The 13239-nt window shown below is 41.9% G+C and overlaps 1 protein-coding gene across 2 annotated transcripts in view; it reads right to left on the bottom strand.

Moving 5' to 3' along the window:
* DOCK1 (dedicator of cytokinesis 1) overlaps window positions 1-13239 on the bottom strand; it is a 265941-nt gene that overhangs the window by 111308 nt on the left and 141394 nt on the right. For both annotated transcript variants that reach the window (XM_064431580.1, XM_064431581.1), the window contains exons 28-29: window positions 6713-6814; window positions 1986-2080 (exon numbers count right to left, since the gene is read on the bottom strand). In XM_064431580.1, coding sequence (XP_064287650.1) covers window positions 1986-2080; window positions 6713-6814 — 197 coding nt within the window. The remainder of the gene's footprint in view (window positions 1-1985; window positions 2081-6712; window positions 6815-13239) is intronic.

The following is a 13239-nucleotide window of genomic DNA, read 5'->3' as shown; positions in this document are numbered from 1 at the left end:
TACTCAGATACTCTGCAGACACTGAGGGGACAGGAAGAATCAAAGATCATCAACACATCCCATTTCTGCTTCTCCAGGACTTCATGTTCAGCATGGGAAAAGACAAGACTATTTTTAACGATAAAAATTCCAAGTCTCTGTCCTAAATGTGAACTATCATGCTTTGAATTGCTCCAAATTTTCCATGAGAAACTGCCTGGAGGAAGGAAGGAAGGATCCCTTTGTGCTTTAAGGAAAAAAACACTGGCAGGGAAAGGATCTTTTTGTACCTTTGCTCTTTCACTTGTTTGGCCAGAACTTCCCAGTGCCAAATAAAACCCAAGGTGAAATCCCTACCTGAGTGAACACTGAGAGATCACCTGGCAATAATCTGAAGAGAACACAATTCCAGACTTGTTTGGGTGGGAAGGGATCCCAAATCCCAGCCAGTGCCACCCCTGCCATGGCAGGGACACTTCCCCTGTCCCAGGTGCTCCAGCCCCAGTGTCCAGCCTGGCCTTGGGCACTGCCAGGGATCCAGGGGCAGCCCCAGCTGCTCTGGGCACCCTGTGCCAGGGCTGCCCACCCTCACAGGGAACAATTCCATCCCAAAATCCCATCTAAATCCACCCACTTTCAGCTTAAAGCCATCCCCTGTGTCCTGTCCCTCCATCCTTGTCCCCAGTCCCTCTCCAGCTCTCCTGGAGCCCCTTCAGGCCCTGGCAGGGCTCTGAGCTCTCCCTGGAGCTGCTCCTCTCCAGGTGAGCCCCCCAGGTGTCCCAGCCTGGCTCCAGAGGGGCTCCAGCCCTGGAGCAGCTCTGTGTTCCCCTCTGGATCCTGTCCATGAGCTCATTGTCCCTCCTGTGCTGGGCTGACACAAGGAACACTCCCTGCAGTGCTGACCACACTGTAATTGCCCTGTCTCCACTCAGCAAGGCCAGTTAAGGCGTTAAGAATGTCCAAACACAAACCTTCCCACTCCTGTTTCAATCTCTCCCAAACTTCAGGAACCCCAGAGTTCTCCTGTTCACAGGTAACACACGCTGGGAGAGTTTCCCAACACCTCCAACACAGCTCCCAATGCACTTGGAGCTGCTAAAACAAAACCACTTCCAAGATTAATAAGAAAAGAAATAAATCCAAAGGGGTTCAGATATTCCTCATCAGCTCTCAACGTGCTCCTGATTTCAAACACCAGGTGCTTCCCAAGCATTCCAAACCAGCAGGAAGAACCCAACGATGGCTCAATCTCCTGACTCCTATTTATTCAGAACAGATTTTATTAGGGAGTTAAGGAGACTTCAGAAGCCAAGATTAAAGTTATGGTGCATTTTTATAAGGAGAGCAGGAGCTGTGGTTCAGGATTTTATATAAGGAAACGCTGACAACTTTACAGCCATGGTAGCTTCCAGTAAATGCTGAAGAGATTTCTCCAGGCAACTGGTAAATATAATGTTTTTCCCTTATACTTTCATCTCAGTACACATAAAAGCATTTGACACACTTAATAAAATGTCACCAGCATAAAACACTGCACAAAGGAATGCTAAATAATGACAGAACTGCAATTATTGGGGAAAAAAATGAGCATCGGGAACATTTTCAGCCTCTCTCCACATTACTGGTGTGATGGAATTTGGATTAAAAAGCTTCCTTAATTCTTCTTGTAACACCAATGAAAACATTCCTGGACATATAACACCTAATGTGAGGTCATATGCAAAACATGCAATTCACCCTTCAAAGAATAAACTGAATTACTTTAAGATATGGACAGAATTTTACTGCACCTGCAGTTGGCTCCAAAATCCAGGTTCTCAAACTGACACCACCCTAAATTTTAGGTGGACTCCAAGAGCCCTAAAGCAGGCCACTACAACGCTCCTCCAGAGCCAATTTTTCAATAATTCTTTGCATCAGAGGAGGAGGAGGAAGCAGGGCAGGCTGGCTGCAGCTGCTGTTTCCAGGCAACCCCGGAGCTCTGGAGCTTCTCCCTCTGTACTCACTTGTTCTGCATCATGTTCATGATCACCCAGTCGAAGGGATAGACGTTCTTCCCAATGAGGTTCTTGAACATGATGAATGTCTCCATCAGGAAATCCTAAAAGAAGAGATAATGTTTGGAGGCAATCAGACCGAGAGGCTCCAGGGGGTGGTGGCGGTTTTGCACTCCAAAAGGGTCTTTGTGTTCCTCAAAAAGCTGTTTTTCATAAAAAACACACCTAAATCCTACTCAAGCACATTTATACATGATGCACATAAATCCTACAGTAATTCCATTTCAGAAATTATAACAACAGCAAGCCCACATTTAAGCAACACATGGGATTCATCAAGGCCAAGCACTGGTTCACCAGTTATCCAAAAGGAGTTTTCACTAGAAAAAATTCTTTTTTTTCCATACTATGGACAAAACCTCCCAGTTCCTTCATGTATTGTGACACACCTGTCGTGACACACCCTTGGGAAGCTGACAAAAGCACACTGGTTCATGGAAAGAGGAAAAAAATAAAGCTAAATATTTATTTAACTCTTAGGATTGCACAAAAAATACTCTCTGGAGTCAGGTAATGAATAATCCCTCCATTCATGGATATTCTCCAGAAACTGAGATTATTTATGTATTAAAATAAAAACATCTTCCAGCTCAAATCATCACCTCCACCTGGGGTAGAGGACAAAAATGGTTTGGACATCCCAAAATTGGGAGGGACTCTCCCTAAAGGGAGCAGCAGGAATTGCTTCTGCAAATGAAAGGCTGCCCAAGAACAAGTTAATTTAACAGCATAAACCAATTTATTTCCACACAGCTATAAACACACAGTTCTTTGGACCAGAAACTTTGTGTACTTTACAATGTAAATCATCTCCTACAATTTGGGAATCTGTAATTGCTATCTAACAATTTCAGTAATATCAAATGCTGCGAGAAAGATAAAGGGGAAAAGAGAACTGCATGCAGAAAGTCCTTGATCCACTTCACACAGAGATAAAAATGAACTTTTATTCCAAGGTTAGAATATCTTCCCTTTGATACAGTTTCTCAGCAATGGTATTTATCTAGTCTATCTTTAAAATGTCAAATGACTACAAAAAAAAATCCCCAATACGTTCCATCAACTGGACTTTTAGCTAAGACTGGTTTCTGTATAACCTTTTCAGTGAGAAACCAATCTGAAGTCCTTGCTCTCATCATTCTTTCTTCAGCTCTGAGAGCCAGGATCTTCAGCAGATTTATCTTTTAATCCACTGCTCTGTTCAAATGTTTTTCTGGCTCAGAAATTCCCCATCAGTGCTTGCAGGGAACTGCAGAATTCCTGAGGACACGGCTTGGAGATCAAGAAACCCAGAATTCCTGGTTTGGGTGGGAAGGACCTTAAAGCCCTTGTTCCACATCTTCCACTGTCCCAGGCTGTTCCAAGCCCCAGTGTCCAAGCTGGCCTTGGGCACTGCCAGGGATCCAGGGGCCATTCCCTGTGTCCTGTCCCTCCAGGCCCTGGTAAATATTTCTTATTTCACAAAGCAAGGTGAAGTTTCCCCTCTCTGGAGCCATCCCAGACCCGCCTGGACCCTGCCCTGGCAGGATTTGGACTGGGTGATTCCCAGAGGTCCCTTCCAACCTCAGCTATTCTGGGATTCTGGGAACTTCCAGGGTACTGGGCTCCACCATGTGCAGAACACTCCAGGTGAAAGAGCTCCTCTGTCATTTTAGCACACAGCATCAGCAAGGATCACAGAATCCCAGAATTCTAAAGTAGGACAAGAGCCCCAGGACCACCAAATCCAACCTGTGGCCAAGCACTGTCACTGTGATATTTTCTGAAAAATCCCTTTGCTGGGATTTCTTCTCCTGGGAAGCTGAGAGGCCTCAGAGAGAAATGTAAACAAAAATTATCTGATTTGCTTCTCCCCATTTTGCTGCTTCGGAATGTGTCTGGACATTGTTTACCCACAGGTGCATGTCTGATTGGTTCCATGTGAATTGTGTTTTCTTAATGACCAATCACAGCCAGCTCTGTCAGACTCTGAGGAGTCAGTCACCAGTTTTTATTCTTCATTCTTGTTAAGCCTTCTGATGTATCCATTCTCTGTTCTTGTAGTATAGTTTAGTGTAGTTTTAGTATAGCATTCTTTTAATACAATGTGGTATCATGAGATAAAACATCAGCCTTCTGAGAGCATGGGGTGAGATTGATCTCTTCCCTCGTCCTGGGACCCTCACAAACACCACAGAGCATCACCGTGCCCAGCAAACAGATCCTGAGGCTTTGGCATGGATGGACACAAGTCTGGAGCTGCTCCTGGTTCAGATGTCACCACTGCCACCACTCATCCCACAGGCTCTCCTCCAGCTCAGGAAAATCTGCCTTCATTTAAGAGTTCAACCTCCAGATTTCCCTGCTCGTTTTTTCTGTGTTTTGGTGACAGAATTCCATTGATGATGATTTGGTTCCTTCCTGAGCCTGGGGGTTCTGACCTACTTTGCTGATTCAGCTCTGCATTTCCATCCCAATATTTACATTTTAATAACCCCATGCTCACCCAGGTACTTTAAATAATGCTCTGTAACAACTGAGCTAATTATTGATCAAATAAAAGGCTCCTGATTCTCACCTGGGGTTTATGCATTCATAATATTGCTCTTTTTTCCATTTTATGGTTCTCATAGAACAGCAAATGCTTTGGATGAATTAACCTCATTTTGTGAGGAAATCTCAGCGTTTTTGAGGGGCTGGGAAAAGAGGAAAGCCACCAGGACAAGAAAAAGCTGCTTATTTTCAGAATAACTGGAAGCAGGACGAATATTTCTGAACATAAAAACCTGTACTAAAGGAAGAAGGGTTACAACTCCTGCTCTCTCTCCAACTACAAATACAAATCCTATTTAATAGGAAATAGAATTCACAGCAGGTAAGACCCCTAAAAAATTCCCATGAATTTTTTTTTCCACTGATGGAAAGGAAACAGCCTGAGATTCTCCACATGGCAGAACACTAACAGGCATTTTTTGTCAACTAAACCACATGTGTCTCAAATAAAAATATTTTTTACCAAGCAAAAAGAGGAAAAAAAGTCAGCCAGTCCCAGAAATAACCTCCCTGATCTCAGATAATATTTCATCTCAGGATGACAGCAGAATCACAGATTTTGATTTTACAGAATCACAGCAGAGTTTGGGCTGGAAGGGATCTTACAGCAAGAAATTCCTCTTTGGACAGACATTCCTTAATAAATCTAAACTCTCTATTCTGCAGAGAGGTAAAAGACTGGTTTTATTGCACTCCACCTCATCTTTTTGAAGACTTTTGAGGCCAAATATGACCATTATAATAATCTAAACCTGCCACCTACATAACACAGACCATAAAGTTTCCTCCAGCACTTCCAGCCCTGAGCTTCCAACTCCTGCTTGAGCAAGAGCAGAGGCTCAAGGAAGATTTAAGGGTCTCCAGTGGTGAAAAAGAAACCACAGCTTAAGTTTTCCCTTTTTCTTGCCTTTTTTTTTTCAAGAAAAAGCTTTTCATTTCTGCCTGGTTGAATTTAGTCTCAGTTCTAAATCACTGCTTTGTGATTAAACTGAATCCTCTGCAAGAGGAGGTGCAGTTTTCACCTCCAACTTTGGGTTTAAAAGCAAAGACTCCTGGATTTCAGTTCTACTGAGTCAAATGAGAGTGGCACAAAAAATTGCTGGGTTAAAGAAGTGGAAAAATCACGGAAAAACAAAAAGAAAGAAAATTTCGTTTACTGCCTCTTATTTCCTTTACTCACAGGATTAATGGTCTGCCAATAAATAATGCTCTGCCTTAATGAATATTATTTAAATTCAGCTCTGAGCTTTAGAGATGCCAGAGCAGGTGCAAGAGGAGGCTGCAAACTGGAACAGGGCAAAGAGCTCAAACCTTGCCCAGTAGAGGCACAAAGAAGAATAACACAAATTCAAGACAAACTGGGAAGTCCAAACATGAAAATTACACAAAGCAAAGGTTGTGGCATTGTTCTGGAGGGGCTGGAGGAAGAAGAGAAGCTGAAGAAGGATCCAAGCCCAGGTGGGAGCACCCCAGGGTGGCAGTGGGGTGGGTGATCACTGACTGCTGGAGCTCGGCCAGGGAGTTGGGTGTTCCCTCCCAGCCCTGCCTGGCCATATGGCAGTGGCACTTCCAGGTTATTACAGAGTTATCTCCTCAGCTATAAACTCCCCTCTATTATGCTTTAATTAACTTGGGTTGTTGCCTTAGCCAGGCTACCCAATGACTCTGAGAAGACAAATTTCAATTATTATTGCTTATTTAACAACTAAGGGCGTCTTTAAGGTTAAAGTGTTTTGCATAAAAGGGAAAAGGGAAAGTGAGCAGATCTCTAAGCAAAAGCTACTTCAAGAAACAAAATCAAGACATCTGGAAAATTTAACACTGAAAGTCCCTTTCCTAAAAAAAGCCTTTTTAATATTCTTTTTCTTCTTTCGTTACCAGATTTTAGTAATGTCTCATCACTACTATTTTTACTGCTCTCTTTTAATTGCCTTCAATCCACTGTCTCATGTTTTAAAATACTGAACAGTTCCAGCTGTACTCCTGTGCGTGTCACAGTGCCTAAAAAATTATTTTATATTAAATCTGTAATGCCAAACACATTTTGTTCACATCTCACAAGTGCATTTAATGACCAGTAACAGGAAAATAACCCCAAAACAAGCTGAGCCATCTTATGAAGAGATAAAACAAATGAAACTCACCACAACATCCGACCTCATCTTGCCAAAAGTCTTGATTAAATGGGCATAGTGGTAATCCTCCATTTGCCTCAGGATGGCTGTCATGCAGGCCACAAAACTCCCCTGGCAAAAAGCAAAGGACAGGAATCCATTATTTAGGATAATGCAACATAATACTGGCTATCAAAACATAATATTGCTAGAGAGAACCACAGAATGCAGTGGACATAATTCCATCATTAAAATTCATTAATGGATATGCAAAATTCTGTCAAGGAAACAAAAAAAACACCTAATCTCAGAAAGTTTCCAGTTTCCAATTTCATGGGTTTATCACCGAAGCTTTTGCGACATATTCTTCATCTAAAAATTGCTCAGACATTAAAATGTCTGCAAGGTAATAAACAGCACTCCTAAAAATATCACACAATATCAGCATTTGCATTTGGAAAGTCAATATTCTGCTCAAGGAAGAAATCTTTTCCAAATTAACATATTGAGCATTAAGCTAAACTAACCCCAAGTTTTCATTTCGCTGTATTTTCAGATACAGTGAAGCTTAAAAAAACATCACCAAAATCCAGTGAATTCCATCAAACCAGAAGAGCAGCACCATCCAGATCTCTTTCAAAGCACAGAAAGAGTGAAAAGGGACCAAAGGAAAGTTTAGTTTTTCCTTCTGGCGGGTGAAAGGGTCGTAGGAACAACCCAACCCATCCCCAAGGCTCCTAGATGCAGTGAAATCCCATAAATGGGAGCTTCTTGTCCATCCTCCCTCTCTGCCTATCTGCTAAAAGCCTATTGATGATGTCCGTATCTCTTTTGGTCCTTAATGCAGGAGGAAAAACATTAAAAATTGGTAAAACCCCCACAAGAATGACTCAGAAAAGAAGTGATTCTTTCTGTGGTTTGATAGAATTGCAAATCCCCCTTTCTGTGCTGTTTTCCAGGTTATTCCATGCCACAGCCCAGGAGAACACTCAGTAATTTTCTCTTCATAAAGGCACAAAGTCTTTATTGTTACCTTTAAGTTCAGCATTAATTTCAATTTAAAATCTTTATTTCCACATCAATCCAAATAATTGAGATTAAACCTGAAACAACACCGGGTCACCTGCATGTGCTCTGAGCCCTCTTATTTACAGAATTTACAGGTTAACCTTAAATTCCACCTGATCAGCACTCCTGGAATTTGCTTTTCTCCTGCATGAAGTTGAGATCTAAACTCCTACAGGACTGATTTTGTCCGTGTGGGAATATTGAATTTTCCAGAGGATGCCAAGGTACTTGATGGGAGCTCTGTGGCACTTCAAACTCCATGAATATGGAAGGAAAGTCCACCTGAGCTGCTGTTCTGGGACATCAAAAGAACTTTCTAACAAGAACAGAATCTGGAGCTCTACAAAGACAACATTTCCTACTCTGAATTGGAAATAAGACAGGACCATCCGAAAAATCCAAACATTAATTGTCAAATCAGTGCCTAACGAGCTCCTGGCACAGCAAACAGTGGGCTTGATAGGAGCCAATAGGAGAGCTGGTTAAAAACCTGGAATGGCTGCTGGAGTTAAAAATAAATACAGGAAGCAAATAGAAATGGAACACGAATAGGAGGGGATTCTGTACTGCTATAAGTTTTAGTTGGAATGATAGAAACTTGTTAAATTTTGTCTTTTCAGCTCAGGCTGAGCCCCCAAAGTAGTGCTGAGCAGACCTGGTGATTGTCTTTAACCAGTTATCAACACTTCTTCCTGTTTCCCTGCATAAAAATAATGATTCGTGCTCATCTTGGTGTTTATCATGGTAATAAAAACCCTTCCTTTGATACAGAATTGTTCCTTGAAGCCAACACTGCATCACACAAACACAGCCCTGCTCCAACACTGATCTGCAGATCCCCTCCTGCAAACCACTGCTCAAGGACCTGCTAGGAAGGAGAATCTATTTAACATTAGGAGCAAAGTACAACTACCACTCATCATTTTCTTTGTGAGGTATCACTTGCAGCCAGCACGCTCTTAATTACAATGCTAATAAAGGTTTGTAATTATTTAGAGGTAATATTTGTACTCTAGGTGTTTTTAATATGCTCTAACTAGTTAGCAGTAGCTAACAGCATGATTAGATTTTAATCTTAAGTTGATTTTTAATCTTTAGTTGTATTTGGAGATCATTGTCATCATCTACAGACCAGCACTGGAAGCAATATATAGAAAAAAGGCACCTAATTCTCTAAAAAATCAATTTCAATTTGAGCCATAGGAATAATTGCAAAGCTGTGTTTACCCAGCCAGTCCTGCAAGGGGTTTCCATTGTTCTGGGCATTTCTCAGCTATTTGTTCACTGAAATAGTGGCAGGCTTTACCCTGGAACTCTTTCCCTACTGCAAAGCTCAGAAATGAGCTGGTCACACAGAGAGGAAGATCATTAAACAATATCCACTAGAGAAGCATTTTGCCAGCAGTTTACTACAATTCCTGCCTCTCCTGGATTGTTTCTTCCCAAATCAGGGACACTGAGGGTCCCCCTGGGCCAGCAGGGGTGGGAAGTGCCCGGCAGGAAAGGTCCTGGGGATGCTGAGAGGGTGGAATGGGGCCAGATGTGCCCAGATGTACCAGAGGCCACTGGCACCTGGACTGGAGCAGGAATTGTGTCACCACAGGCAGCAGGAATTGTCCCCTGTGCTGGCACTGCTGAGGGACCTCAAACCATGGGGACAGTTTGGATCCCGCAGGACAAGAGGGACACTGAGGGGCTGGGGGGTGTCCAGGAAAGGGAACAGAGCTGGGAAGGGGCTGGGGAATTCCTGAGGAGCTGGGAAGGGGCTGAGCCTGGAGCAAAGGAGGCTCAGGGGGCCCTTGTGGCTCTGCACAGCTCCTGCCAGGAGGGGACAGCCGGGGGGTCGGGCTGTGCTCCAGGGAACAGGGACAGGAGCAGAGGGAACGGCCCCAGGCTGGGCCAGGGCAGCTCAGGGTGGATATTTGGGAACAATTTCCTCATGGAAGGGTTTGTTCAGCCCTGGCACAGCTGCCCAGGGCAGTGCTGGAGTCCCCATCCCTGGAGGGATTTAAAATCCATGTGGATGTGGCACTTGGGGACACGGGGCAGTGGTGGCCTTGGCAGTGCTGGGCTAGGTTAGGTTAGGGTTAGGTGCAAGGTTGGACTTGATGATCTCAGAGATGTTTTCCAGCCTTGGTGATTCCATGATTCTCTTCTATGTTTGAAGTATTCCCAAAGCAAAGTCACGGGCTCCAGGATATCTGTCCAGAGGGAAGCCACATCCAGCTCCCAAGCAAGATGAGTGAAACTTCTATTCTGCTCCATTAAAAGAAAACAAACCTAAAGCCAAAAACCAAAGGCATCTCTTTGTTTTAGCTTTTTTTTTTTTTTTGAAAGGATGCCTGATTATTTAGAAACACTTTTTATATTTTGAAAAATGAATATACTACTCCAAACTGTGAAATTACTTCTGATTTCTGTAAAATTCAGTTCTGAGGGAAAGCTTGAAGAAGCACAGGAATGCTCCACAATTACTTATTTTCCTAAATCGCCTTTAAAATAAAACTCTCAATGTTCAAATGTCTCTTGAACAGAAACAAGAAGGGAAATTTTAGTTTTAAATAATCCCCATAAGTAGTATTAACACTTAGAAATTCCAGAATGAGAAGAGAATTCCCTGCAGGAGAGACCACACATGCCAACACTTGTCTCCCTCAGGGATAAAAGATCCTGATTTAAAAAGGCTTGTCCATTTTCTCCCAGTGAAATATTTAAATTGAAATATTAAGCTCTTTATGTATAGTGAGAAAATCTAGAGAAATCAAACCTACACTCAGCTAAGTGATGTCTTACGAAAATGTCCCTGTTACCATGGTCAGGAATAGATGCAAAAGTCTAAGTTTCATTTCTTTTTTCCATTAAATTTTTCTTACATTGCCTTAAAAGACTACACAACTAAATAAATAAATGGATTAATGTATAATAATAAAAAAAAAACCCAAACAAAATCACTTGAATTAATTCATTACATTTTGGCTTTCAGAACATTTCCATAGAATTTACTTTGTTGGAAAGGATTTAAGTCCCTCACAATTCCCAGAGTTTGTAAGGATAAAAAATTGAAGTCTTCTCTCTGCTTACAAGTTGTATTCTCTCTATACTAGCAACAAATAAAGAACTAAAAATCAATTGTTATCAATTCTAGAAGCCACTCATTAAATTGTCACTGTTTACAGACTCATAAGATAAAAATCCAACTTTAAAATGTCCCAAATTTCATCTTTTTGCCATGTGAAAATGTAAAATCCAATTTGTCTGCAGACAAGTTTGCTCACTTTAATAACACTATTTTATGTAATTTATAGTATAAAGGTATTACAAAACCCAGCATGAATAAGGGAGAGGATCTTCCATCATCTGTTCTCTTCAAGAATGTTTTATATTATAAAGTAGATAAAGATATGGATGGAAGTTTCAGCTTCCAGGGCATCCTGATAGCAATTTCATTCCTGAAGCTTTTCCCAGGAGCATCACACCAGGAAGGGCAGGAGGAAGACCCAAAACAAAGCAGAATTCCCCCCTAAGGCACACAAATTTCTCTCTATGTACAACAATTCATACGTGTATTTCTCACAGTATCAAAATAAACATTTCTTTTCTAGTAATAGAAAATCCCACAGTAAATTCAGCAGCACCTTCAGAGACAAAATTATTTCGTGGCTACAGCAGCAGGATAAAAACAAGTGCAAAACGTTCCCATTTATCACATTTTTTACTGAATACACAGAGTATTCCATTTCCTTAGGCCAAACCCTGCCTCTTGAACAAGAGAATAAAACATGTGAGCCTTTTTCCTTGCAGGAATAGCAGTTCACACCTGCAATAATGGCAGTGATAAATATCTGGGCAGTCTCCTGCTGCCACAAACATTCATTTGAAGCATCTTTTTGCCAATCAAGATGCAGTAAGGTATTTTCAGTGACAAATTTTGCTTCCAGAGCTCCTGGAAAAGATGTGAAACCTCCTTTACCTGATGTGACTTAAGGAGTTCAGAGCCTCCCTAAGCAGCAAAACCGATTTTAGGTCAAGCCAGAAAATGTCCATGCAGAATGCAGAGCTCTGACATGGGAGTTTAGAGGTGAAAATCAGTTTATTTCGTCTTCAAACCTTGTTTTACCTCAAGAAGTACTTTACAGATCCTGATTTGATCTCGGACAATTCCATCTCAGTCAACAGAAAACTTGTTTTAAAAGGAAAACTTTTCCAGCACTGAGTCCCTTCAGGAGAGGATACAGGGAGAGCCCTTTGGGAAGGAAAGCAAAGGGGTTTTCACAGAGATCACAACCAGAACCCAGCCCTGACTGTGGCCTTGGCTTCTGAAAGAGCTGACAAGAAAGATGGAGAGAGAATAGTGACACAGGGAATGGCTTCCACTGCCAGAGGGCACAGAAAGATTGGAAATTGGGAGGAAATCCTTCCCTGGGAGGGTGGGGAGGGGCTGGGATGGAATTCCCAGAGCAGCTGGGGCTGCCCCTGGATCCCTGGCAGTGCCCAAGGCCAGGCCGGACACTGGGGCTGGGACACCCTGGGAGGTGGGGATGGGATGGGATGCCATGGGATGAGCTTTGAGGTTTTTCCAAACCATTCCACGATTCTGTGATTCCAAGATCGCAGCAGCTCCACTGAAATTCACTTTTGCACAAGGTTTATTTGTTAGGAAGTTGATGGTAACACAGTGGGAGTGGACAAAAAAAGTTCCCTGATTCAAAAGGGCTTTGCACCAACTTCTGTAAAAAGCAGGCGAAAAAATTAATGAGATGTTTTAGCAACACCATTTATCATGTTTCTAAGGCTCTTTTGCAAAAAAAAAAAGTCAATTTTAACCAAAAAATGCTTTTCTTTTAAAAGCTCCATGCAGTGTCAGTATTGAACAGTGCCCTTCAATGGAACCCACAGTGCTCAGGAGTTCTCAAGGTCAGTACATTTATTTCTGGTTTTCTAAATGCATTTGCTTTTCCTCGTGGGTTTTTTTTTTCCCTCCCTCTGCTACACTAAACATTATTTCACTGAAAATCTACAGAACTGCCCTCAATAAATCTGTTTCAGGTATCTTGGTTTACACATCTATTAATGCTGATAATAAAATTATAAATGCAGTCATAAAATACAGAAAACAACTGAATTTATGGGAATAGCCAGTACTCAAACACTAAAAAATAAAAAGGAAAAGCCATAAAAAACCATTTTAAAGTAATTTTGCAAAAAAGCAGCACTGAATATGGGAATATAATCCTGGTGCCAGGGCCTCACCACCCTCACAGGGAAGAATTTTTTTCCCTAATATCCAATCTAAATCTCCCCTCCTTCATTTTAAAGCCATTCCCTGTTTTCTTGTCACTCCATGCCCTTGTAGATATTTCCTTCAAAAAGTCACCAAGGAGGAACAATAAAACCAAATCTTTGACAATGAGAAACCAGATTATATTTATCAAACACAATTAATATTGGAAGCCATGTAAAAAAAAAAAAAAACAAAACAAACATTGATG

Source organism: Passer domesticus, chromosome 8, assembly GCF_036417665.1.
Source record: "Passer domesticus isolate bPasDom1 chromosome 8, bPasDom1.hap1, whole genome shotgun sequence".
Classification (NCBI taxonomy): Eukaryota; Metazoa; Chordata; class Aves; order Passeriformes; family Passeridae; genus Passer; species Passer domesticus.
This window is presented reverse-complemented; position numbering and strand designations above follow the sequence as displayed.